The 27,807-nt window shown below is 34.3% G+C and overlaps 2 protein-coding genes across 7 annotated transcripts; both read right to left on the bottom strand.

Annotated features, from left to right (window-relative positions):
* Nucleotides 1-762: 762 nt before the first annotated feature.
* Nucleotides 763-7,234, bottom strand: LOC107898763 (putative pentatricopeptide repeat-containing protein At3g18840). 5 transcript variants are annotated; one of them, XR_005911944.1, is made up of 5 exons: nt 2,931-3,750; nt 2,629-2,687; nt 1,849-1,900; nt 1,086-1,149; nt 763-840 (listed from the first exon to the last, which is right to left on the bottom strand). XR_005911944.1 is itself a non-coding variant. In XM_041090930.1 (5 exons), exon 1 carries the CDS (start codon nt 6,932-6,934, stop codon nt 4,910-4,912), a length of 2,025 nt encoding a protein of 674 aa, XP_040946864.1. In that variant the 5' UTR covers nt 6,935-7,234; the 3' UTR covers nt 1,864-1,900; nt 2,629-2,687; nt 4,058-4,130; nt 4,211-4,258; nt 4,837-4,909. The 5 variants fall into 5 exon arrangements, 3 of the variants coding, with proteins under 3 accessions (XP_040946864.1, XP_040946863.1, XP_040946865.1); XM_041090930.1 differs by lacking the exons at nt 763-840; nt 1,086-1,149; nt 2,931-3,750 and adding exons at nt 4,058-4,130; nt 4,211-4,258; nt 4,837-7,234 and having other exon boundaries at nt 1,864-1,900; XM_041090929.1 differs by lacking the exons at nt 763-840; nt 1,086-1,149; nt 2,931-3,750 and adding exons at nt 4,058-4,258; nt 4,837-7,234 and having other exon boundaries at nt 1,864-1,900.
* A 1,197-nt stretch (nt 7,235-8,431) lies between these two features.
* LOC107898766 (phosphatidylinositol 4-kinase alpha 1) lies at nt 8,432-24,036 on the bottom strand. Of its 2 annotated transcripts, XM_041090927.1 has the most exons (26): nt 22,888-24,036; nt 22,312-22,653; nt 22,041-22,202; nt 21,582-21,752; nt 21,275-21,433; nt 21,058-21,185; nt 20,591-20,897; nt 19,934-20,102; nt 19,386-19,603; nt 18,120-18,278; nt 17,828-18,007; nt 16,859-17,386; nt 16,377-16,736; nt 15,888-16,102; nt 14,643-14,826; nt 14,330-14,457; nt 14,051-14,204; nt 13,537-13,803; nt 12,913-12,990; nt 12,733-12,771; nt 11,495-11,667; nt 11,211-11,406; nt 10,597-10,737; nt 9,913-10,121; nt 9,141-9,302; nt 8,432-9,033 (listed from the first exon to the last, which is right to left on the bottom strand). In XM_041090927.1, the coding sequence occupies exons 1-26, from the start codon at nt 23,761-23,763 to the stop codon at nt 8,775-8,777; spliced, it is 5,964 nt and encodes a 1,987-aa protein (XP_040946861.1). In that variant the 5' UTR covers nt 23,764-24,036; the 3' UTR covers nt 8,432-8,774. The 2 variants fall into 2 exon arrangements, with proteins under 2 accessions (XP_040946861.1, XP_040946862.1); XM_041090928.1 differs by lacking the exons at nt 8,432-9,033; nt 9,141-9,302; nt 9,913-10,121; nt 11,211-11,406.
* Nucleotides 24,037-27,807: the final 3,771 nt, after the last annotated feature.

The raw sequence follows: 27,807 nt of genomic DNA, 5'->3' as shown, positions 1-27,807 counted from the left end.
TATTATATGGATCAATTAAGTCTCTATACTATTAAAAAGAATCAAACAAGGCCAAATTGAAATAGAGTTAACATTTACTGTTAAAAAAATCATTTACTGTTTAAGAGAGTTGATATTTTTTAAGTTTTTATGGTTCTATAAACAAAATCTTTTGTCTTCTGTTTGGAATTGAACAGCAATTGAAAAAATAAGTTTCAAGACATTTTTTACACTGTAAATGTTAACTTTGTTATTACAATTTAGACTTTTTTGAATTTTTTTAATAGTATAGGGAGTAAATTGATCCATTTAATGATAGAGAGACAAATTTGATCCAATCCCTATAATACAAGGATCTCCCAGGTACTTTAATAAAAAAAAATGTAAATACAGAAACTTTAAATATAGCTTTGCAGGTGAGTGTGGTACTTCCAACATAGAATAAAATTAATAATGGTCCAATGATGTACCTGATGCCATGAGCTTCACGATAAGTGTCCTTGCAAACTTGATTTCTGCTTGGCGTGCGCTAACTATTTTGCTCTACAGTTTCATTAAATCAATCAGGCCTCTAACATTTTACAATTACTGTTAAATGTTTAAATTCCTAGTCTAAAATAGAAACCAGGGAACCACCCTCCAGTTTAGTGACAAAATCATGTTTGTGGAAATAAGAATGAAGATGGAACCAGTGGTTGATGAGTGGAAATTATCGGCATGAACCACAACAAACACTTGTAATATAACAAAGGAACAAATTCTTACCATTTCACTGTTAATGAACTCCAATATTTTATCAAACGTAGCTTGGTGCCTAAGTAGAAATGGACGGAGATGGCTCTTATACAAATGCTTGGCCCCCTGTTAGAGACCAATCAGTTATGAAGTGTATATTGTTCATCTAGTTGCATATATAAACAATAACAAAAAAGGAATATTCAAATACAGTTTGCAAAAAATACGGAATAACAGTATCTATTTTTTCGGTTTGACTTAAGAGTGCAATTATACCCTAATAAACATGGATACCCTTTTAAAATTGGTGCGTGCAGGATCAAAGTAATAAGCTATCCTATCTGTGAAACAGAAGCAAAAACTGAGCTTACATTGGAAGATGGAAGTTGAAGCCAAACTAGAAAAGCAAATTTTGCATGATTGTAGAGAGGGAACCTGAGGAAACAAACAAAATGAACTTCCTTATAACACTTGAAAGAGAATGCTTTAAACCTAGAAATAAGCAAGAACCAGCACCAAAAGAAATAATCAGTAAATCCAAACATTGATCAACCATATATGTAATAAATTAGTTGTATAAAAAGTGTAGCAAGAACAATTCATTATGGAACTTTAATTCTGATAGTTCACTTGTAAATATGAAGCAAAAAACCGAACAACATAAAAAAAAGAAAGGTAAAATGATCTCTCTAGTTCCTCTCAATTTCGAAAGTGAGCAATTAAGGACAACTAATCATTATGTTTACATCGTCTATCAATTGTACATAATTTTGATTGGTATAATAACAAATTTAGCCCTTGATGTTTACACATTCTGTCAATTTGTTAATGATTAAACAAATTTAGCCTGCAACATTTGTTGAATCTTTCAGAATCTAGACCAAATTGACAAAACATGTAAACATCGAGAGCTAAATTTGTTATTATACCAATCAAAATTATGTACAATTGACTGAAGACATTAATGATGTGATTGATTGTCCTTAATTGCTCACTTTCAAAATTGATAGGGATTAAATTGCTCTGATTTTTTTAGAAGGACCAATTTGCGCAATTTCAAATTTGAGAAGGACTGGAGAGGTCTTTTTACCAAAAAAAACCATTCCTGCAACAATTAAGTTTAAGAAAAGGTACCAGGAGAGGATTTTGTCAGCAAACACTTCAGCAACACTAAAAGATCCATAAACTGCAAACAAAAAATAAGAACTTCTGTGAAACGTAAAAACAGAGTTGAATAATGCATTCAAGCAACTTAATCAGTATGAACTTCATTAGCCCCAGCTTCAAGTAGACCAAATACTTTTGGATATGACATGATTACAGAAAACAAAGACAATACACACAAAAAGAAACATGAACACGACACAAAAATTTGAATGTGTCTAAATCTATATAACACATTATTAACTTCTCAAAATGTATCTTAATATATAATATCTAAAACACATTAATAGCACAAGAAAACAAGGCAAGCAGGGCATGAAAAAATGGATAATCTAACTCCATAGTCCATCAGTAGTACATAAAATAAAATTTGCATAGGGTATATGCATCGGTGAAATGGCGATTTCATTGTGTGCTTTATCGTGCGTGTTTGTTCCCAACTATAACTTGTCCATCGGAAACAAAATCCAATAAAGAAGCCATCTTTTAGACAATAATATAATTGAACAAATTCATGATGCATGTAAAACAGAGATAAGTTGAAAAATTGGAATAGCAGGGTAACCAGTCCAATAAAGAAGCCATTTTTGCTGCTCGTTTTGATCTTTGTTTTCAATCGCTTTAAAAGTCGAGTAAACTGGTATTACAGTCCCAACTGTACAACTATGAAATAAAATTTAAAAAAAAAAATAGCAACAGAATCATAATCAATGGAGAAAAGATTTGACAAGTTTTTGACTAAGAGCTTACCATGCCGTTCGAACAACAATATTGGAACTAATTGGAGAGAAAAGCAGTTTTAATCCAACCTAGACAAATTCAATAACCAATTATTACTAACTCGACATAAATTAAACCCTAATTGTTCTTAACAATGATTTTCTTTTCTTTTCGTTTCTTTTTAAGTTAAACTAAGCAGACAGTACTAATTCTTATTGAATGCAGAAAATGTATAAACTAAACCCTAAATTAACTGATAAATAACCATTTCAAACTTGTTAACATAGTTAAATATTAAAAATAAATTGCAAAACAAAAAAGAAATGAGAGACCTCGCTCGGTAAATCCATAAAATTTTCTGGAAATTGTAGAGAGAGATTGGGTTTTGAAGGGAGATTGTTGAATTTGCAGAGTACAGTTGAAAGTTTGATGACTTCGATTGCGGTGCTTTAAAGAATTCCCTAATTCGAATTGGAAACTGGAGGACACACAATCAGAAGCAGGATTCAATAAGAAAATTCGTCTTTTTACTATGCCCCAGTCCTATAAATCTTCAAACTTTTGCAATTTAATCTCTTTGCTTTTATTTCCAGAAAGGGATAAAACAACTTTTAGCCTCTGTAGTTACAAACTTTTTCCAATTTGGTAAAACGCATAAAATCTCAAGTAATAATAAACGGGTTAATTTATCATTTGGTACCTGAATTTGACTCTAATGTTTAGTTTGGTGCTTGAGTTTTTGGTATTGCTACCAAAATGACCCGTAATTTTTATCATGAAAACACTTGATTTTAAAATTAAAGTAAAAATATTTTGAATGAACATAAAATGTAAATCAAATGCTTTTATGGGTAAAAATCAAAGGATAAAGACTTATTTAATTATAAAAATAGTTTAAAGACTTATTTAAACAAAGTGCAGTAGTTTAAGGGGCTTTTTTAGTATATTAGCCAACTATCTTTTATGTTTAAGGGCTTTTTTATAAGGAAGTCCCTATAGCTTAGTGGTAGAGCATCGGCCTTGTAAATTGAAGGTCTTTAAAATTTTTATATTTATATAATATTTTTGTTATTTTTCTGTTATATATTTAAAGTATTATATTTATATAATATTTTTAGATTTTAATATTAAAGTAATTTTTTTTGACAAGTGTTCTTAGAGTAATTAAAAAATAAATATTAAAAAAAAGATATATGACAGTTTATTAAGGTTATATGTAAAAAAAAACCCAAAAAAAAACACACAATTAATTATATCCTTGGAATCAATGATTATAAAATTTGGAATAAAATTTGTAAAGATAAAAGGGTTAATCAAATACACATCAATTTATATTCACATAATCTCTGCCTCTACCTTTGTCTTGCTCTGCATATTTTGGCCTAGTTTAGCATTGTTGTTGCAGTTGTAAAATGTCATTTCTATCTTTATGAAGAAACAAGATAAATGAATGGATTACCAGAATGGACACCATGGACCCAAATTCAATGATAATTGATTGTTTATATCATTAAGCTCCCAAAGTCTTGGCCCTGTAAAATTTTTAAGGGTTAGTTCCTTTAAAAATAATGAAATTATAAGTTAATACAATGCATAAAACTAGGACACTTAAAAAGAATCTCTGGCTTCGCCTCTTCTCCAAAGAACGAATAGAGGATACCTATTTCAGAAAGAAAACAATGAAACCAGTAAATTCAAATTTGATTTCATAGGCCAAAGTTAATAAAATACTATCAATGCAACATTCCATGTGATCCCACAAACCTGAATCCCAGTAACATTAAACAACCTTGAGTCGGAAAAGCAAGCAAAAGAAGATGAGAAACAAAAAACGATGGTAAAAGTACCATGGAGGCCCTCTACTAGAAGTCAAATTGCATTTTGCTCCTTTTACTACAAGCTGGTCATTTGCTATTTGATCTAATGTACAGGGACTAATTTGCTCATTTTCTAGTAAGAGTAAAATGCAATCCAACTCCTAGTACAAAGGGAAAGTATGGTAATTGTGCCAATAATTTAGCTAAAAAGCATTACAAACAGACATGATTTTCATCCCTAAAGGATTAAGTTGTACAAACTTTGTATTAAGAGGACATCAAAGATGCAAAAATGCTGTTATAGTATTGCATTTAACAATCTAAAAATAAAAACATAATAAATAAAGAGATGAAGAATGGTTATTCTACAATGAATATGTATAAGAACAACCTGTTCACCATCATGAAACTGTTAACATACCTCCTGAATATACATGGCACTGAATGGGCATCAAAAACCAGATGACACCATGGAATGACATGTTCGAGTTCTTTCAAAGGAATGCCTCAACAGGTTCTCGTAGTTCTTTGCTTAAGCAGTCTAATGTTGCATAAATAGTCTCAGCTTTCGAGTGGGATCTGTCACTAGAGATAAAAGTATTAACTCCATTTTCCACAAAAACCCAACTGCAACCAGCAAACTTCTTGACTTTCCCTCTCATCTCCTTCCTTATCCTCCGCATCTCAGCCCAGTTACCTTCTGCAGCATAAATATTAGCCAACTGAACATAACGAGCCCCGTTATCTCCTTCAATTCTTAGTAGTATCTCTTCTGCTTCTTGGGCTAATTCCACATTTTTATTTACCCTACAAGCATTCAGAAATGCCCCCATAATAGCAGCATCATGCTCTATCGGAATGGCTTTCATAAATGCCACAGCTTTGTCTAATCGGTTAGCCCTCCCATACAGATCAATCATACAAGCATTGTGGTCATTCTCAGGCAATATCTTATAAACTTCTTTCATGGAATTGAAGTATTGTTCTCCGAGTTCTACTAAACCGCAGTGACGGCAAGCTGATAGAAGTGCAACAAAGGTAACAACATCGGGTTTGATTGCTTGATGCAGCATTTCCTCAAACAGCTGGAAAACTTTACTTTCATGCCCATGGTGAGCATAGCCAGTCATCATAACATTATAAATGACTGAATCCTTAACCTTAACCATTCCAAACATCTTTTCTGCATATGCAATATTCCCGCATTTCGAGTACATATCGATCATAGCACTAAATAGCTTCTCATCCATTTCGATTCCCACTCTCAGCATAAAACCATGAGTCTGCTTTCCTGGATCCAGAGCAGCTTGTATGGCACAAGCACCAAGGACACTCATAAGTATCAAACCATCAGGAACAGTTGCTTCTTTGTCCCAATGTTCACTCAAGAGTTGAAACACTGCATCACAATTCCGTGATTTGAGATAACCGGAAAATAATGCTGTCCACACCACAGAATTCTTCTCAGCCAATGAATCGAAAAGCCGCCGTGCTTCTACCATATTACCTTGAGATGAATAACCCACAATCATTGAAGTGACTGAAAACGAGTTGTTTCTCCCACTACACAAATGCATTAACTCTGCATACTTCATTTTACCACACTTGCAATAAAGATCAACGATGCCACTACTTACAAACAGATTCGAAATCAAACCATTCTTCAAAACCCACCCATGAACTTCCTTTCCAGCTTTCAAATTCTTCAATGTAGCGCAAGCACTTAGAACAGTTGTAAAAGTATGTTCATTCCATCTAAACCCATTCTCTCTCATCATAACAAACAACTTCAATGACTCTTCTAAATAACCATGTTGTTGATAACCTGAAATCAAAGTATTCCAAGATACAGCATCATTCAACTCAGGGTCTTTCCAAAAAAGTTCCAAAGCCATTTCCATCTCATTTTCTCTACAAAAAGCTGCCACCATTGCATTCTTGGAAACCAAATCAACCAACCCACCCCCGCCTTTATAAACTTGAAAGGCTTCTTTAAAACACCCACATTTAGAATACATGTCAATGAGAGAACTCACAGCAAACCCAGTTTTGTCATTCCTTGTTTTCACCATAAAACAATGTAACTGAGCACCATAGCTCAATTTACCCAACTTCGCACTCAAGTTCAGTATTGTAGTTACTGTAAATTCGTCGATTTTTATCGTATCCTCACAAGCCGTTTGCATGTCGTAAAATAATTCAAGCGCGGGAGTTTCATACCCATCGGTGCTTACATAACCAGATAACATGGAATTATAAGTGACCAAGTCTTTCCGTGGTGCAGCATCGAATAAAGCACGCGCTTGAGTTAGGTTTTGGAATTTTATATAGGCGGATATGATTGTGTTCCAAGAGAAAACGTTTCGTTCTGGCATTTCATCGAACAGTTTTCGAGCTTCATGAATACGGCCATGTTTAGAATACAGATGAATGAGTTGATTGGATGTGAGAATGGGCGATGAAAAGCCAGCTTTGATTGATTGAACGTGGAACATTAAACCATCTCTCAACGACCTCATTCATGCAAAAACTGGAATGGGAAATCGGTATTCAAGTCTTCAACTAGAAACAGTGTCGAGAGAAAGGATATTGGCAACTAAACAAGGACCAAAACTTTACATTCAGGCTAGCGCAACAGGGCGGGAGTGGATCATGACACACGGACTTCCACCCTTGGGAACCAAGACCAGGTGGAGGGTCTCTCTCTCTTTCCTTTTCCTTCAATGGCAAAAGTAACCCTGCTAGCAGTTGCACTAATATATATATGCTTTCCTTCAAACTTTTTTTAACAGGAAAATACTTCGCCATGATTCCCACTTTGTTTTAAGTTTTTTTATATATAAATTAATCTTGAACTTTCTTCTTACATTGGGACGTGGATTTTTCCTGTCTATTTTTTTTTGCAAAAAAAAAACTATTAGGCATTAATTTTGGGAAAAAAGAATTCAATAAAAAATTCGAGTTCAAACCCCAAATCATGCATTAACTCAACATTTAATTATGAGAAGAGGAAATTAAAATAATCTTATACATTTTTATAACTTTTATATGATTAATATTTTAATAATTTTACATTGAATTGAATTTATAACTATGTACATGAAGTTTCGAATTAATCTAATATTTTATCATATTGATTAAGAATATTAATTTTTATATATGAAAATAATTAGATATTTTTAATTTACTCTTGAATCATGTAAAAGATTAGAAGATGGAATATAACAATAAAATATTTACAATATTAATCTTACAGAAAATGTATAAAAGTATGTACAGCTAAATGCGGCTAAAAATGGTGCGAATTATACGCGCACCACAAGAAATTGAAGCACTAGCGTCAACCATGGAGATATATTCTCGGGGCATTTTCCATATAAGTAACAAACGCAAAATCTTGTTAACCTTTCATGATTACCTTCAAAATATTAACGTAGCTGACATTAATAGATGTAAAAATTCAAAGGTTATAAGCATTGAAGAAGATCCAAGTGATGAAATTCAAACATTGATTTTGTTAGATGTCACCTTTCAAAAATAAATATGTAAATCTGGTAAGGGGTCAGGCCCTCAACCCATCCAGCATTGTGTTCTGTCCCCCATTCTTGAAGAAGGTAGGCGCCTTTGTTGATAGCTCACACGGTGGTGTTGAATGCCCAGACAGTTAACACAACCGTGCCAAGAAACTGACGAGTTGGCGCAAGGTGGGGTTCGAACCCATGCGTCTAACATATAAAGGACATATTTGCGACATGGGTGGCTCTTAGCTTGGTCTTGTGAACCCCTTAGCTCTTGGCATCATCATGTGAACCACAAACAAAGGTGCACCAGAGCCCTCTTCTGGGTGGGAGGCTAAAATCTTGGAGCTAAAACAGAGCATAGACTCCGCAAGAACACAATACCAGTGTTAAGGGTCCAACCCCAAACAAACTATCTTCAGTACAGTCAAGAACCCGTATCCATCATAATCAAAGTTGAGAACTGAAGCTAAGCTAACCAACCATCTCCTACCGAGATAATAAGCCTTGGAACTCAGGCTCGGTTCATAAACATTAAGAATTCAATAGAATTTTTGTTTCAAACAGAAACTATCCCCCACGTTCATTCAAACTATTACTTTCCCAAACAATTTTTTTAGGGCGTATCGTTTACAAACCTAACTAACAAGGATGTCCACCACTGGGTTACAAAGAACTCAACTCATTTTCTCTCTTATCAAATCAATTGCTTGTGCCACATATTTTATACTTCCGAGCCTTGCTTAGGTGGGATTTCCTCGAGAAAACTGTAACTATGGGGGTAAAAGAATATTTATAAATTACAAACGATAATGTACCTCAAAGATAATTACCCGTGACTTCACTTCTCAATGCCTTGCTGCAGATACTGTATTAGGTCATAGCCAGCAGTTGTCCACTTGTTGTAAGCATCAGTGCAGACATTTTTCATGAAATTGGCGGCCTCACGCTCGCTCATCTCAGGATGAAATCTCTTGCGAAGATTTCCAATGGGATCACCCCTGCTGAAACAAGGCAATCCACTGTCAAGCATAAGCAACACAGTGTTGATGATCCCATTCATATGTCGGCGAGCGGCAAGGTATCCCTTCACACACAAGCTGCAAGCATTTGACAAAGAAAAAACTCACATGACTTGGACAATAAAGATAAAATGAAGGGTATGCAGATAAGATAGAAGTATAAAATCGAGCAAAGAAGAAATCACCTTACAAAGTTGTCCCAGGTTTCACTTTTCATAACTCCCGATGGGTCTAGTAATTGAGTCATCTCATGGCTCAACTTGAAATGTGCACTCTCGAACCGCATATTTCCACCAGGTGATGTTTCCAAGATGAAACCAAAATCAATATGAACAAGCCTCCCGACACTGCATTGACATGCATATCACAGTGGTTGAGTTATATTAAAAATAAATAAATGTATAAAGTTTACCAAAAAATAAATGGCCACATAAAATTAACAATTTAAATGTATATGATTATATAAATAATAGATCTAGAAGAATATGTTAATTGTTCTCTTAAGATAATCTAAAAATTAGTATGATTTAAAAGAATAAAAGCCAAATTAGAATTATGAAAAATATAATTAAAAAATCATGTGCATCAAACCGAATTTAAAATCTAATCCATTCATATATGGCTATGTGTTCCAGTCACTAGTTCAATACTTGCGTCTTTTTTAACTATTCCTAAGTGATTACCTCTTCGAAGGTTCAGGTTTTCTAAAAGCAAATCAACTGACAACATAGGGTTTGGTACTATGGCTGGTTTGTTCCTAATTCACTCCAATATGATTATGTGTTTATGACATCAGTGCAAGAATTGTTCACAGTTGTTATTAACATAAGTACAATGATTCGTAAAAGATTAAGACCTAGCCGGTTTTTACAATCATCTGTAATCATGTTTTGGAGTATAAATGATTTAATTTAACTATTCTACCGATCACTGGTCAAGGAACTAGCAGAGTCATACTCGTCAAAAAGAAGGTTGCCATTGTGTCGATCCTTCGGTTGAAGTAGAAGGCTTGCTACAGCATACCCTGCACTGCTAATTATAAAGTTTCTGCGTGCAGCTTCGAAATTAGGAGAGCCAACAGGCCCATAATCCTGTTGAAAAATCTCGTACAAACCACCATCAGTTGTTTCACCCATCTGGCTTCTGCTTCGTGTATTAGGCACAACCTGCATCAAGGGAAAAGAAAAAGAGGGAACTTATTAAGTAAAATATTCATTACAGTACCCTAGGAACGATTATCCTGTAACAAGACACATGCACAAGTAACTTCACTAGTAAATCAAACCACGTCGTCATATTCGATTGTATAGTACACATTGGGGGAGCAAGGTGAAAATAGCAGTGGTATTCCCTGAATTCACTTAACAAAACCTTCTTAGAACGTCATTCTCTGTTGTGATGGTGAAAGACCTAAGAGTTAGGACAGACAATTGCAAGAATGACAACAATAAGACAAACCAAAACCAAAAACAACTCAGCAGTGGGAGATTTATATTCCCTCAAAGGTCTTTTTCCTTGTAAATTTAGCTGTTATAGATTAGTTATGTCAAAAAGAATTACACAACAAAGGTTCCTTCACTAGTGTAACAGAATTAATGCAGATGCAAAACAAGAACTTAACAGATTAGAAGATATGCTCACCTCAATAATACCTCTCTCTGGACCAGTTGGGAGAACACCATAGGGAAATAAATAGAGATTAAGTCCAACAGCTGTAAATATGTCTCTTAGAAGAGCTATCACTTGAAGAGCAAGAACATCTTGTCGACAATCATCTCCAACCTTGAATAAAAGTCAATTATAAAAAGATGGCAGCATGGCTTTACGTAAGAAATCAAGATGATGCATTTTATCCAGCAAAACAAGAAAGCTAAACAAGTTCAATTATGCAACCTGGAACTGTATATTAGGAACATAAAATTGAATAACTAGAAACTGTAGTACATAAATGCAACTCTAATCTCAAAAGGTGAGTTAGGGTGCTATCAATTTCTAAAATCCAAAACTCCCATAACATACTAAAAAGGAAACCCCCTTTCAGAGCTGGTTGGTGCTCACAGTATCCCTTGTCTTTTGTAGGAGAAAAAAAGGGAGATGGCCCCATAATTGGTGCATAAATGTGCCAACATGGGCAGCCAAGCAAATAAAGGGGGTTTCGAATTTTCCCAAAATTATTGGTACAAGATAGAATTTTGTGCTTATGTGTAAGCAGTTCAATGCATAATGTGTCCTGTCCAATTCAAACACGAGTTTACCTTGAAAATGCAAGCCTGTGGCTTTATATCATTCTGATCACCATCCCGATCAACCACATTAAATGTGATCATAATAGGAACTTTTGCCGCCGATTGTAAGGGTATTCCACTATCGACCTGAATGCCCCTAACAAGCTTATTAGGAGCAGTTGGCAAATAAAGGTCATCTCCCTGCACTTGAATTTTCTCCAACTCCCTAAACCAATAGCATGCCACTCAACCAATTTAATTGCCAGAAAGAAATCAGACATGACATAAGTGAAATCATTAAGAAAGGGAAATACCTCCTGATGCCAGCCCGGCGTTCCTCCTTTGGAAGAGGAAATAGGACACCAGAAATGGATGTAACTTTGTCAAAGAAATCAAATTCTCTTCGAAATACATCAAGGGCCTTGGGCGTGAAACCATCAATAATATGTTGTCGAACAATTGGTAACAGTTCTAGAAATGAACTATTCTGAAATGAGAGAATGTAGACAAGTCACTGATCAGAGAATGGAAGACTACAGCTGTATGCTTTACAGCTTCAAAAGTTCAACAAATTAATGGCAACAGAACAATCATGTTATGTTTAGCATTCAACATAAAATCCCATCAGAACATTCCCAGTCTGAGATGATCACTTAATAACAAGGAATTCTGTTGACATGATTGAGCAATGCTAATCCATGCCACACCCTTAATTCTTATTGGACCATTAATCAAATTCCAACCTAGCCCAATTATAAGTTTTCCACTACCCATCACCAATCAAAACCTTGTCTTCACTCAGGTAAATTTGGATATGAAAGAAAAGAAAATTGGAGAATTAATAAATTACAAAACTATTTTTAAGAACAAAATGCATGATTTAACTTTTTATAAAGAACAGTTATGTAGAATCTAAAACTCAATCGTATAATTTTTAATTTTTGGCAAACAATAGAAGTGAAAGTACGGAATTGATGCTAAGTAGAGTCAATATCCCTTCAACAACAGTAAGCAAAAGGTACTTGACAAGGATAACCATTGACATTGCCAACAAACATGTGATCTATTGGTAGAGTGCTAGACTCTTAATTCCAGTTACTAGAGTTCAATCTGAAGCAGCCTCAAATATGAACAAAAAAATAATTTGTGAGAACCACTGACATTATTCTTGTCCAAAGGAATGCAAGGTTTCCTTTTAGTCTAAAGATAGATTGCAATTTTACCATTCTGTACACGTGTCATCAACATTTCCATAACCTACTTTTTTCTCGTTGAGACAAATGCCCTCTTTTATAGTCAATTACCAGTATGTATACAGAGAAGAGTTTTAGTTACCTCCTCATACTTCTGTAATTTTTAATTCCTATTTTCCTTCTTAGTTATATAAAACAGGTAGCTTATGACATTAGATTGTGTCACCATTCAACCCCATTAGATATGCAGTCAGTCCCCTAGCCCAAAATCAGGTCACTTTTAGGAACCAATGTACAGTCCTGCTTTCCAAATCAATAAGGCAAGTTTCCAATAAAAAGAGAACACTGAATACACAAACCTTTCCACTTGCATCTTTCCCAAGATCACATGTCTCACCCTGCCATCACAAAGTAAGCACTCAGAACTTACATATAATAAAAAACTGATGTAATGAAAAGTGAAGATGATCATCTATTCCCCACAAAACCACTTCAAAAGGCATACTATCTAATCAAGGAAAAATATATTTTTTTCACACCTGCAGATGCCATATTAAAATATGTGAGAATAAGTCACTTCTTTGAGCTGCTCTAAGCAAATACCCTTCCACTAACCTCTGCAAAAAGGAAAAGTCGTAAATGAAAAAATTAACATGTGCAAAAAACAATAGAAGGCTGTGTGAGCAACAAGATAATTTAGGTTTGCAATTCTGGCAATAAGGACAAGGAAAGATTATCCAACCTTTAACCCCGATGATCAAACACTTGATGCATCTAACCGACTCAAGTTCCCAATCATTTGAAAACATAAATGGAAACCATACAGTGATAAAAATATTAAGGTCTTTTTGGTGGTTTTTAGGGTGTTGTTTGGGAAGGAGGATGGAAAAATCAGATTAGTACCAAATAAATTTATACAAAATGCAGCAGCAATAGAGGCAATGTTGATTGATAACTTGGTATGAATGATGTATCATGCCCAAATTAGTTTGAATAGCTCAGCACCTTGTGTCAAAATTTTGAGATAGAGCTTGAAAGCTCTCAGCCTAACCTAATAAACATCAAGCCTACAAACTACCCTATGTGAGGTTAACTTTCTAGTATTGCACCTCAATGACAACAGAAAATATAAATAAATACCCATAATTCCAGTGATAACTCACCCCTTTATCATATCGTAGAGCTTGCACAAGTTGTGGCATGAAGAAAGTTACACGTTCAGGAGGATAGGACTCCAAAACCCTTAGAACATAAGCCATTACACGTGGATGACCCTTGTATACTGGGGTAAGGAATTCAAGAGCTTGTGTAATTGAACAAGCAGCCCAATGAGGCAATTGTTGTAAAAGTACTGAATTTTCATCAACTGCCTTTGGTGTGACAAAATATGGCAATGCCTCAGGTATACAGCGGATATCCAGTATGTGTGACTGCATGAGAAATGCCAGAAAATCAAGAAGCAATCAACTAATATCATGCCATAATGGCACAATAAGACTATAACAATAGAAGTAGAAGATCAGAGAACAAATCAATGGATGTTTCTGAAATGCTCAGCCTTATAACCACAATGACAGTGGCAACCATCACCTTACCAGCTAAACAATTAATAGCCACACAGTAATTTACAAGTTTCATTTCTTTGCCATTACAATGCAGCTACTCTATAAGGCATACCTGGACTAGCTGAGCTATTTCAGCCTTCAGATGAGTGTTTGTTGGAAATCTTGAGGCTAACGAAAAGGCAATTCGAGGATCCACAGAGAAAGCAGTCCTGGCATATTCGATCCATTTGTCTGGGCTAATTTTGGGCCGCGAAGATGTGCCTTCCCTGAATATAAAGATAAATTACAAATAACAAAAAATTAGTAAAGAAATTAATGCAACAAAAGGATCCAAAGAAATATTGTGAAACTAAAATATCAACAGATATATTCCACTGAAAAATGAAAATACTTTGAAAGAGGTTGTGCCCAAACTTCAAGCCGATCAACCTCATGCTGGCACAGCATTAGAAGCAGCTGCTTTCGTTTTTCTCTTCCGACAATGTAGTTGTCCATCTGGCCCCATACAGGGTGATCATTCTGCAAATTTTTTACTAGCTTTAATATTTAAATGGCAACAGAACATACATACAATTCAGACAGGGTGATGTTGATCATTCTGCAAATATTAATATAATTTTAGGATTTGTATGACAACAGAACATCAGTCCAGATAAATGTTGTAAGGTAGAAACAATTTAAAAACTGAAAGATGACCATCTTACCGCCCCCACCAAAGAGTTCCCATTCTCAGTTGCACGCCCCTTGGAATCAGACTGCAGAGAATCTAGCCTCCCACTGGATAGATAGTGAACAAAAAGAGAGACAGATTGAGCCTCACTCTGTGCAAAATTTATATTGTTTGTGTCATACCACTCAGGCTCATAAGAAAACCACCCCAAAGAGGCCCTGCATGCACCAAAAACAGCTGAGAATACAATTGCAAAGGTATGCTGCAAAAGATAGAAGTTAATAACACACACGCAATTACACACACATATGATGAAGCCTGAGGCCAAAAGGCAGTTTTAAACCTTAAGAACTTACCTCTCCTTACAAGGGGTATGAGCAACAGACAAGCACTGATTGTTGAATGCAACTTAATTTAATAAAATCAATCTCATCCCTTAATACCAAAAGCCAAAGCCCTTGATGGGTTTGAAAACTCCATCATCAATTATATTTCCTTCTATCTTGACATGCACCATTAGCAATTAATGTCCCAGAAATGGAACTCAAAAGCATGTGTAAATGGTCAGAAACTGAAGCTGAGTAAATCGATATGAGTGACTTGCTCTGATGGCAAAACATATGCAACCACGGACCATGATTAACGAGTTTGAACTTTATCATTTAGCATATAGATATTTTAAATGGAAAAGGCAAAATAAAATGGAAATATATGTGATCTTATAAAATGCCAAACTTACTGCAATATCCCAATTAGGAATCATGACAGTCATCTAGTATACAGACATTATATTCCCATTTTGGCAATCAAAACTTCCATAGGCTATATATAGTAATCATCCTTTGAGTCTAATATCAAGTTCAGTAGCACATTCTTCAAATAAGACAAAGGGTAAATGGTATATATAATTATATGTACATATACATGTACATGTATATGTGTGTTTATTTGCATGTGCATTTGTGTACTGGTGTCTAGGGACAAAGACTGAAACAATGATTCTTAAGTTTTTTACTACAAAGGGGAAAAACATTTTTAGAATAATATGAAGAATGAGATTGCAGGGTCCTAGGAAACGAGGAAATAAAAGTCAATGACTTGTCCAAAAAGAAAACCAGAGCAAAAATAATCGAAAAGGCATAGCTTGAAAGTGAAAGAGAGTTGAGAAAGCAGGAGCCAAAAGTCAATTACTTGTCCAAAAAGAAATTTCAACAAAAGAATTAACAAGCTGTATATTGAAAGCAACAAAAAAAAAAAAAAGAGAGTAAATTGCAGTTACCGGTATATTCTATCTTCCAACAACTGAAGCCCAGCTCTGAAATTCTGCAAATTCCCTTGGGATTGGCAAGAGCAGAACTTAAGACCAAGAAGCATGAAAGTGAAGAAGGTGCCAGTGGCTGCCGGATGATGTGAAAAGTTCCAGAGACGTTTGGTTGTTCCTTGCAACATCCGACCAAGTAGCAAAAGTTGCTCAACACTATTGTGACGAACTACCTATTAACCAAACAATATAAAGCAATTACCATCAGAAAATGAGAATTCCATGTTGGAATGTAACTAAATATAGTCAGACCTCAGAACACAAGATAATAAATTAAGTGCAAAAACATTTGGAGGTGAAAAAGAAAACCACACATGCATATACGCAGACAAACACACAAATATTACTCCATTTATCTTCCAATGCAGTTCGGTGATAAACAAGAAGCATAAACATAATGACATGAAACAGAATTGCGTGAGAGAGCAAATACAAATTATCTGTTACCTCAAAGCAGTCAATGAAAAATCCCAACCACAATCTATGAGCAATTATTTGGTCAACAGGATTAGTATCAGGCAGTGCCTCTGGCTCCCCAGGGGCCAAGTGGGGCCTTAATTTTGCAGCAGGTCCTGAACATTTCACATCAGATGCAAAGAGACCTCGTTTTGTATCAATTGTCCATAACCATGCATCGACAAGTTCAGCAAGGACAAGAGACCCCCATTGTGGAGCAGCAGAAACCAGCCAACTCCAGATGAAAACACCAGTCTCCATAGCATCAGGGGTAGAAATATAAGCTGGACACCAGCAGAGAAGACGCAGAAGTTTTGCAAAGCCCTCCAAATTTGCTTTCCGGTCAGAATCCTGGCAAAGAATTGGAATGTTTTTAAAGGGTAAGAGTGGAATGGCACTAAAAATTACTTTTCAACACGAAGTCTAAATATAATATATATGTATATACATATATAAAATAGTGACAGATTTACCAGATTTGACAGAAGTAGAGCAGTAGCTTGAGAACAAGTTTCACGGAATTGTGACTTGTCCACTTCTCCACCTTTCTCTGCAATATTGACAAATTGTTGAAGGAGATGCACGAACTTCGAAACCAACATCTCATTAAATGAATCATTCTCAGTTTCTGCTGGTTGATAGAATGCTCCTGAGATCAACCTCTGGAGGCCACCGCCAAGACCTGTTTGTGGAGAATCAGATTGAAACCCACCAATGCTATTATACAACCTTCTCATGCCAGCAATTTCTCCAGCATAGTTACATTTTACTGTTGCACTAACAATACCAGTACTGAGGACCTCTAAGATGAAGGCTTCTGACAATTTTAAATTTGCTCCTGATGCTGCAGCAGCTGCAGCTATGACTGCAGGAATATTTGCAGTTCGTGTTCCAGCCCAACAATCACTTTTTCCAGTACCAATCCTTATCTCAGACAATAGAGATACCACATCAGTTTTATGCCGTGCCTGCTGCCATGTATTTGCTTTGCAGAGCTTTTCCTGTGGTATATATTTGGAACCAAAAACAACTTACTAAAAGATATATGAAAAAAGGAACAACTCTAGGTCATCTTGAGAATTGTTTTGATGGAGAGAGAAAAAAAAAGAACAGCCTTAATGTTTAAACAACTAAGAAACAACCGAAAGGATCATAACTGAAATTTGTTACGCTAAATAACGAGTATGTGTGTCTCTATATATATATATACATATAATTTAAGGGAAGTCAAATTTCTTTTGAAAAAAGGGGGGGTGGGGGACAAGGCATCCTAGTACTAAATGTCATTAGTCGAAAAATAAAGTAGTAATTGTCAGAGATGTTTAAAACTCAATGCCCGATGGATATATTACATAATAATCATGTAGGATTCACATATTCAAGGAGGAGGGAGAATAATAAGCAAAAAAGCAAAGAACATATACAGTCATCCAGTGAGCAACCTGGAGTAGACCCTGAGTAGTACATGGAGCATAAGACAGTGATATGACAATCCATTCCCGAACAACTTTTTGGTACAAAGAGCGAACAGCGGCTTCCCAAGCAGGATCATTGACAACAGTAGGTGTGTCATTTTGAACAGAAAAAAGCAGAGAATCAAGACAAGATGAATTCCATAAAACCTGCACATATTTAGTCCATTTGTCTCAAGCATGTTAATCAAATTACAGATACTTGGAAAGCAAAATGTAGAATAACTGCAAGGCGAGGAGAACATCACTAATATAACTTTACCTGAGGAAATCTATCTCTAAGCTGAAGCAAAAGGTTCGCAGCAATATCACGAATGCGCTCTTCCCTCTGTGACATACTATTTATTAGAAAACAAGCATGCGCAAAAAGGGTAGATTCTCTAATGACAGCTTCATTGCCTGTTTCAGTTATTCGGTCTTCCTGAAAGCATATGAAGAAATTGTGAGGTTCATATATTATGATTACGTGTGCATGCACAAATCAGAAAAACAGAGAAAGAAAGCGTATAAAATAACAGGACAAGAAACCAATATTGTACTAGTAACAAAAGACATGATGCACTTGTACTGTTTGGTAATGTCATGCAAGAGAATGTAACTTAATTGGAAGAAGAGATTATAAGTTAATGACAAAAATATTTACCATAGTTGTTAAGAATGTTGCACTTATTTTAAAATTTACAGGAGAAAGAAAAGTAACAGAGTACTTGTGCATAAACTAATCAGATGACTGAGCACAAAAACAAATAGTTTCCCAGAGAGCACTATAAAGGACGTCAAGGGATGACATATTTTTCAACAATCTATTTTTGGAGCACAAGAAACTTAAGTACCCAAGAAAAATCATCTCATCTTCAGCACTTAAGAAAAAGGGAGCTTATTAGTAAAATAAACAACAATAACAAAAGTATAACAATTAAAAAAAAAAGGTAAAATGGTTGTAGAAAACCAAATCCTGGAGACAGGTGTCTCATACTACAGCCACAGTTTATGGTACACGCTGATCTTCTCAATATACTTCTCCTAAAAAATATCATGTGCAGACCAATCTGTATATATTTGGGACCTTTAAATATATCAGAGCATTCGAAGTGATTATTTAATTTATTTAAGGCTGACAAGAAATTAAATAAAAAGTGGAAAAGAAACAAGGAACTTATATATGATAGATGCATAACTGATTCTCTTATGCTTTTGGGCCCTGGTGCTATCTTGTATATAACTCTTCACTAACTGTCTTTTTCATATGTCTAACTGAAAAGGTAAAGTAAGCCAGTGTAATGAAGTGTAAAATATTTTTAGAATGAGACAGTTCACTAGATTGAACATCCAACTTGATAAGAAACTAGTGCTCAATAAAGAAGAAGTCAGTTGATTAAATGATTATTAATTATAATTCTAACAACAAAGGTGCATAGATGCGTGCCTCATAAAATCTCCTAATATGAAGATCGTATTCAAACTGACAAGTACAACAAAAAAGAAGAAAATAATTCTCCAAAAACTTCAAAGTTAATTGAAGACATACAAGCCATGACACTGCTGTTTCAAATGCCCTGTGCACAATTGCTGTCAAACATTGCAAGACAGCAGGCATAAGATTTGGAGTTTTCAAGTACTCGAAGACGCAACTGAAGGCACTTCTTGAAGCGGTCAAACTTGTGCTACCATTAAGGATACCACCATTACTGCTGAACCGTATTATCTCCAGGAAAGCCACAGCAAGAAGGTATGTTGCCTTTACACCTGAAAATTAAAAAAGCAAAAAGAGACATTGATCAAAGGAGCCTCCTAGGAGCCGACATTTGAGTGAAGTGGTGGTTATAGCTCCCATTAGTCACCTAGATGTCATGGGTTCAAGCCCTGTAATCCCCCATTCCCCATCCCCAATATTGTTTTTTATCAACAAAAGAAAGAGCCTCCTAGGAAAGAAAACCCAAAGAAATAAATAAATAATGGTATAGATAGCAGCAGATGATGAGTACCACTAAATAACAAGCCATTATAACACAAGGAATTATTGAACATGGAGAACAGAGTTATATCCACCATAAAAGTGCACTAACTTCACCAGACCTGAAATTGTGCTCATTGCTCCAACATCAACTCGCCCACCTAAAGCAGCAGAGAGAGCTGTTCTGTGGCTTACAGCAGCTTTCTCATTGCCACTCCCTTGACGACTTCCAGGGTTGTGAAGGGCATTTAGTTCCAACTCATCTTCAAGCCACTTCACTGAGCTAACAACCTGCAAAGAAACACAAACTTAGATATAAATTGTGCGTGTGCGTACACAGTTCTATTTTCAGAAGCACAAATAACTCAAACTGAGTTTATACAAGAACAATCCAAAGAAAAATCAGCATTGCTCCAAAAACGTAGAAGGTTGAAAAAGCCTTTAAGAGACATTGCACTATGAGTCAGACCAACATAAAAAGTTTCTAATGTTCAACATATTATTAATCAACTCAACTACTAAGAGTCGGCACCTGATTAAGACCATTTCAACTAGACAATTAGAACTTTATTAATGTGTTAATGTCAAACTTATTTGTGTATAATCAAGTACATCAAAAACATAAGAAAAAGTGTCAAATAAAACTATTAAATATAAATCAGCCTGATACTAGCAAGACAGCAGACTAAAAAAAAGCTAATGATTTGTCAAATAAGCTACTCATTTGTCAGAGGAAATAATGTCAGCGCTCACGGAAGAATTCTTGAAGATGTACTTACAAGGGGAGGAGTCCCTTGAGCAATACGCTGGACAGCAGCAGACCAAAGTTCATTCCACATATATGGTCCACCCACTGCTTGAAGGGCAATGGTACCCATGCTTCCCACACTGTTCAATGTAGAGGAAACTGGTTTTGCAGGTGTTTGAGTCTTCTGTATAGGAGGTGCCAGTCCAAAAAGAGCAATATAGAACCACAAGTTGCGAAATAACTTCAGCAGTGAAGGTTCCACATTTAGCGTAGGATCAAAATCAGAACATATTTCAGCAACAGCAGGAAGTAGGGGCCCCAGAAAATCAGCTCCACTCCTGCAAAATTTGAAATAACGAGCATAAAATATCTAAAACATGCACAACAAGGTGGATAAAAAAGGTAGTAGAAAGTAAGCCATACGACACAGAACCAGCAGATTACAACATTTGAAATATATTAAACATAAAAATATATTGCTAGTCAGAAAATATCTACCTTCCACTTTTTGACTCAGCAGCCAAACCTACATCAGAACACAAAGATAACAGGCGAAGGCGATAGTCTGAACGCAATTTAGCACTCTTTAGACCAGAAGCAATCAAAAGAAATCCTGCAGGAAGAGTCTAGAATGTGATTGAATCAGTGAGTATCTAATCAAGAAGAAAAACTCCCAGACAACTAAATAGTAACTTATATCTCAAATAATGCATACCTCAACACGTTCTGTAGTGGCCTCTGGGGCCAATGTTTTGCTTTCAGCAGACCCTACACTAGATAGTTTACTCAAGTAACTCCTTGTCATTAGAACAACCGTCTCCCGATATGACTTCTCAAAACCTAAACTTGCCATGCGAGAAACAGCATCAAGAAGCTGCAGTAAATTGAGAGTACATGTCAAAGCCAAGAAAACATGCCAACAATATTCAAAGAAGCATGATTATTATGTCAACTCTTCAAGTTACTCGCATATGTAGATAGTGGGGAAAAAGTTTTCAAATCTATAATTAGAAAATACATACTCGAAGCCGTAGTAAACTAGGAGTCATAGCATCACCCTCTTCTAAGCTTTCAATAAAAAGCGGAAGTATCATGTCCACCACTTCAGGCTTGCTGATAGCAACATTTAAATCAGCCAACAGACGTATTACATTAAGCTGTACGGCTGGAACTACTTGTTTCTCTTTATCAACCTGCAATTCAAATGGCCCATGTAAACATTGCAAGATATCAAAACTAAATGGGGTTTATAGTTATCACTTATTGGTTAATACAAGCATAGATAGAGGCAACATAATCACCACCTAGAGAGAGAGAGAGAGAGAGCAACCTCTATCCATGAAAATACAGAATATCCAAGCTAAAGGAAATGACAGAAAAAGAAAAAAAGAAAAGAATTTTAATCTAAATTGATAAAAGAGATTGTATAACAACACAACCGGCGAAGATATGTTAATATAAAGCTAATATTATACACAGACCTGCTCCTCATAATCATTTCTCTCACGAATGCTGGTTGCTAATCCCATGATAAATGTATCCATTGGAGCACGGTCTTTCGCCCAGCCAGATTCTATAATCTCACAACATGTCTTAAGAACACTCTCAAACATGGCTCCTTGGCTGTTTCCCCAAGTATCAGCCTGTTGTAATCTTGTTGTAAGAAATATAAAAGAAGAAAGGAAAATACATATATAAACCTATAAGACCATTTTAGAGATTCTGAATCCAAATCCCAACTATAAAACAAACCTGCATACATGCAGCCAGTACAAGGGGTTTAAGGCGAATGAGCAAAATGCGCAGAGGCTGCCCTCCCCTAGGGACAGCAATTTGTACAATCCCAGAAAGCAAGGTACTGAAAAGCTCCTCACAAACTCTCAACTTTCGCCATACAGAGATTATACATGCTTCAGCAGCATCTATCAACAATGCAAGAGTCTCAAGAACCAATTTCTTAGAGGTCTTAGCATCTGCCTCAAGAGATAGAAGACTTCTAATTTGCATCCTAACAGCAGCTTGGTTTACTGAAAGTTTTGCATTTACTCTGGATTTTAAAAGTGGCCCCTGTTCAGTCCAATCACGCTTCCTTATCTGCAAACCAAGTCAAAATAAAAAGTACGTCCATCTCATTTTTCCTTACTAAGTGCTCATATAAATTTGAAAGACCAACTTAATATACAAATTTATTGCGAGCGCAAGTTATCTCCAATCTCCTTTTTAACCATTTCTTGTATAATATTCATTTCATAACTTTCCCTAAAAATTCATCATTCAGTTGCCCAAAAAGAAGAAATAAAATACCACAAGATATTCGTTGGCATTTACCTTTAAAAATGCAGACATAGACTGAAGCTGCTTCTTAGCAATAAATCTCACTTGCTCCAAAAGCTTTTGATCTATACTTACTTTGTGCAAAATATGAGCAATCAATTTAAAAGCAATTTCTAGTTTCTCCATACTCTCCACAGGCTCCTCCTCGAAGGAAGCAACTTGTTGCCTAAACATAGCCCCACCACCATTTGCCATCAAAGACCCTCTGGATGAGTCGTTGGCCGGGCTTGAAATCTCAATGCCTTGAAAATGCTTGGCGCTCAAAGGTGAACTTTGAGAAGACGATGTCTCCGAGCTTCCTGGAATAAGCTCCCTCGGTGATTCCGGAACTGATATAGCCAACTGCTCGACAAGGTAATTTATCAAATTATCAGCGTCTGACGGTAAAATTGGAGGGAAATTCTGCGATAAAGCCAACAAGAAAGCCCTAGAAATTGCCGAATCATTGCTGTTTGTATCGTGATTACTAACCGCAGCCATAACTACCTCCCCAACCAACCCTGCAATCTCGAAACCGAAATCAGGAGACGAATCGGCAGATTCAGACACGTATTTCAAGAAATCGACGAAGAAGGAAGCAATTGAGTCGTTGTTGTACGACTGCGGCCAAAAGGAACGGTGAAACGACGACGGAATTGCCCGAATAAACTCTAACATCACCGATTTAGGGCGGTTATCAGTAGAATGGGGGCACTTAGAGAGCAATCGTGCGACGACGAGCACCGCATTGAGCTGTGACCTCGAAACTCTAGGCGATCCGCCCAGTAACAACTCCGACTGTGGACACCTCCCGCAAATCCAGGCAATTTTATCGCTAAATTTCTCCGGATTCTTCGCTATAATGTCGCACAGTTCGATCATCGACTCCATCTCCGATCACCAAAATTCTGACTAAAAAAATCCGATCAAAAACAACTCTCGCGACCAGATTTCGTCACTAAAAAGATCGCATAACTGAATGAGAAAAAATAAAAAGAAATTAGGGCTTCAGATTTCTCATATATCTTCTTCTATACGAAGAAGCAGCTTCGTAACGTCGCTGTTAGTTCAGTTATGTACTTGTCGCCGTTGTTGCCATTGTCGCCTCTTTTTATTTCCTCTCTCTTTCTCTGCTTTTCATATACTCTTCTTTTTCTTTTCTTTTTTCCGCTTATTATGTGTTTTTAATGAATTTAACTTCAGCTATTAGTCCCTATGCTTTTTTTTAGTTGTAGATTTAGTCCTATACTTTAATTTGGTATTTTTAATCACAGTAGTTTTTAATTTTTAAAATTTTAGTTTTTATTGATATAATTGTTAAATTATTTCTAAAATCTAATATGACAAACATATTATCATATCTATAATATTATCAGCTTGTTATTTTCACGTATTAATCGCTAAAAATTCAGTTAATGGAATAACGAAAATCAATTGCATCAATACTAAAATTTTAAAAATTGAAAAGTATAAGGACTCAGAACGATTCAATTGGAAAATATGGACTAAATCTACAACTATACTCGTAGTACATGGCTAGGGATATAATCAAGCTGAGCTCGAGCTCGACTCGAAATTGGGAGCTCAATACTCGACTCAAGCTCAATCGAACATTTATTTTTAAGTTCGAGCTCGACTTGAGATGTAATTGAATTACTCGAGCTCAATTAAGCTCATTTATCAATTTTTGTACTCAAGCTCAACTCAATAATTAAGCTTAGCGTTAATAATATATATTAAAGGTAATAATATAAAAATATGAAAAACTCGATAAATCTCGTGAGTCATTTAAGTCAAGTATTACTAAACTTGAATTCGGCTCAACCGGTAGCTCGAGCTCAGCTTGATAACTACCGATCTAGTTCGATTTTTTTCGAGTCGAACTTGAGTATCTTACAAGCACCAGTGTCCCATTTACACCCCTATATATGACTAGTAATTGAATATAACCAAATAGGTTTAAATGTTATTCTTTGGGTCATGATTAAAGTTTTAAATTTTGAGAAGTATAGAGACTAAATTTGACCAATTCAAAATTTGTAGGGACTAAAATTTATCAAATTAAGTATAGGGACTAAATTAGTAACTTTTATAAAGTGAAGGGACTAATACAAAAATATAACATTTCATTTTTATTTTAATATTTAAAAGCGAATTTTGTTTCGCCCACCCCTCGAGCTTCTCGGATCCTTTTTTGTTCTTTAATTTGTCTTAACTGGCAGGCTGGCATTGGTGTATTAATTATTAAATCCTACCAATTTAATTTCGTATATTTCGCATAGATAGATCTGATCCGCTTCCTCACTCTTTTAGAATATTATCATGAATTAAATACAATATTTTCTACCAAAAATATATAATATTAGTTCAATTAAAATACCCATTTCTTTAAGTTTGACACTTTTTTAATATGGTATTTGTATTATTATTTTATTCAACTCGATATATGTATTTGATAAAACTTATATATTTTGATATTAAAAAATATCGATATTAATTTTTCATTATTGAGTTTAGATTTTAGGGTTAATATGATGAAAGTCGTTATTTTTTCCATATCACTAGCCACATCAACAATTAATGACTATTAAGGGCTTCAACAAAAAAATGGGTTCAAGGGACTCAATTGGGTATAAATCATGATTCAAATGGCTCATTTAGATGCACATTTCGACAAAAGACCTAATTAAATTTTTAATTATTTTTAGGGGACTTATTTGACATTTTAGCCTTCTTCTTTTTACTAGTAATGAATATTTAAATTTTACAATAAAATTAGCATAATATCTCTCAATTTTATTGAAAATTTCTATTTCTCAAAAAATTATTTCTACTTATGAAATAAAAAAATTTATGATAAATACACATAGTATTAATTCAAATGTAAAACTAAACCTATTAAAATGTAGTATTGGATAAAGTTTTCTTAAAATTGAAGTCGATCTAATCTAAATATATAATTAAAAAGCATAATAATTTTCTCCCTCCAATTTTATATAAAAAGAAGGGTTATTTTAGCTTTTTATTTAATTTTTTTGTTCTCTATTTTAACCTTCAAATTTATATTACATGTCAAATCATCCTAAAATGAAAATAAATGTTAACATTACTGACGTGACATCCACATGGTAGTCCATGTATATACCATATTAGTAATTAATTAATTTTTAAAATTTTAAAAATATATTTTTTAAATAATTTTAAAAAATTTAAAAAATTTATGAATTTTTAATTTTTAATTTTTTTTAAAAATATTTAATTGCTTACGTGATAATCCACTTGGATGGCACGTCAACAAATTTAATAAATATTAAATTTTCCATCTATTTTAGAGTAATTTGACAAATAACATAAATTTAAGGACTAAAAGAGACGAAAAATTAAATAAATGACTAAATTGTAGGAAAAAGATTGAAGCAAAAAGGGAAGAATAAGCAATAACGGGCCAAAATGATAAAAAGAAAGTGTAAAATTGTTATAAACTCTAAGAAACGCAACATATTTTAAATTGGTTCTCAAACTTCTAATTATTCTAATCTCTAAACTATCGAGATTATATAAATTATGTCCTATTACTAAAACTGTTAACTGAACCATCAAAAATACATCAAATAGTATATGATATAGTTGCGTCAAACACCTCCAAACTATGAACTACATTTTAAATTAGTCCCCAAATTTTAAAATATTTTAATTGCATCCCTAAACTATCAAGGTTATATAAATTAGGTCTTTCCATAATTAAAATTGTTAGTTAAACCGTCAAATAACATGTTGAATCTTATATGATATAATTTAAAATGAAAATTTTAAAGAAAATAAAAGCATTGTCACACAACTTCTAATAGTAAAGACTAAAAACAAATAAAACTGGAAAAAAAAAGCGAGAATGATAAAGCTTTTGTAATAGCCTTGAAAACTTAAAAACCAAATTTTTTACTATAATAATTTTTCTTTAAAATTTTAATTTTAAATTATACCACATAAAAATTGACATGTCATGCAACGGTTAAATTAACAATTTTACTAATTTAAAGGACCTAATTAATATAACCTCCGTAGTTTAGGATGTAATTAGACTATTTTAAAATTTGAAAACCAATTTAAAATGAAAGTCATAGTTTAAGAATGACTAATACAATTAACTCTTTATTTTTTATTTAAATCGCATTTATATTCAACAACTTTATCAACCCAGGTTGATACTAGTGGTAATTAATGAATTTTGTGCCCAAAATTTCTTATTTAGGGTATGTTTGGACACTACAAAGTAATCGGATGAAATAAAGTAATAATTACGTTTTCTTATAATTACAGAAAATTCTAATTTTTTAGACGTATTTGATTAGTAAAATATAATTATGTTGTAATTCTCAATGTTATATTTGATAGTAAAGATTGTAATTATAAAATTAAATAATTTTAAATTCTAAAAGGATATTAGTCATTATAAAAATCATGAACAACACTTTATTATTCACTTATTTAGTTAAAAAGAAATTAACTTAGATCACTTTTTAACTTAAAGTTATAATTGAAATTTTTAATATTAATTTAGACTAAAAAACACATACTAAAAAAATTTAAAAGTTGGATTAGATTTGAAACTATTCATGTAGCTCAACTTAACATTAAACTAACTGAATTTAAGAGTTTTTTTACGTCAAACATGAGTACTTGTGAGGAAAATATGTCTCTTTTACCTATCACAATGTTTATGACATTTGCATGATAATTTTTTTAGGGTTTTCCAAGGTGATTAATACTATACGTTTTGTAAATTTATTAAGGGGATAGATATTAGTTATGAGTTTTAAAGTTGTTTCATACCCAAAATAAGGAATATTGAACCCTCGACCATTGGATTCAACTCTGTGATTAAAGATATGCTGAATAGTATGAGTAATATAGATATTAATTAACATGATAAGTAAT

Source organism: Gossypium hirsutum, chromosome D04 (genome assembly GCF_007990345.1).
Source record: "Gossypium hirsutum isolate 1008001.06 chromosome D04, Gossypium_hirsutum_v2.1, whole genome shotgun sequence".
NCBI classification, from domain to species: domain Eukaryota; kingdom Viridiplantae; phylum Streptophyta; class Magnoliopsida; order Malvales; family Malvaceae; genus Gossypium; species Gossypium hirsutum.
Note: the sequence above shows the minus strand (reverse complement) of the source record. Positions and strands in the feature narration are given on the sequence as shown.

What these genes read in the sequence shown, in the direction of transcription:
- LOC107898763 (XM_041090929.1), bottom strand. Translation starts at nt 6,934, where the DNA reads ATGAGGTCGTTGAGAGATGGTTTAATGTTCCACGTTCAATCAATCAAA.
- LOC107898766 (XM_041090927.1), bottom strand. Translation starts at nt 23,763, where the DNA reads ATGGAGTCGATGATCGAACTGTGCGACATTATAGCGAAGAATCCGGAG. An exon ending in CTATGTCTGCATTTTTAAAG is followed by an intron (nt 22,654 to 22,887) that starts GTAAATGCCAAC and finishes CTTGGTTTGCAG; the next exon opens with ATAAGGAAGCGTGATTGGAC. An exon ending in CTACTCAGGGTCTACTCCAG is followed by an intron (nt 17,387 to 17,827) that starts GTTGCTCACTGG and finishes TATATACCACAG; the next exon opens with GAAAAGCTCTGCAAAGCAAA.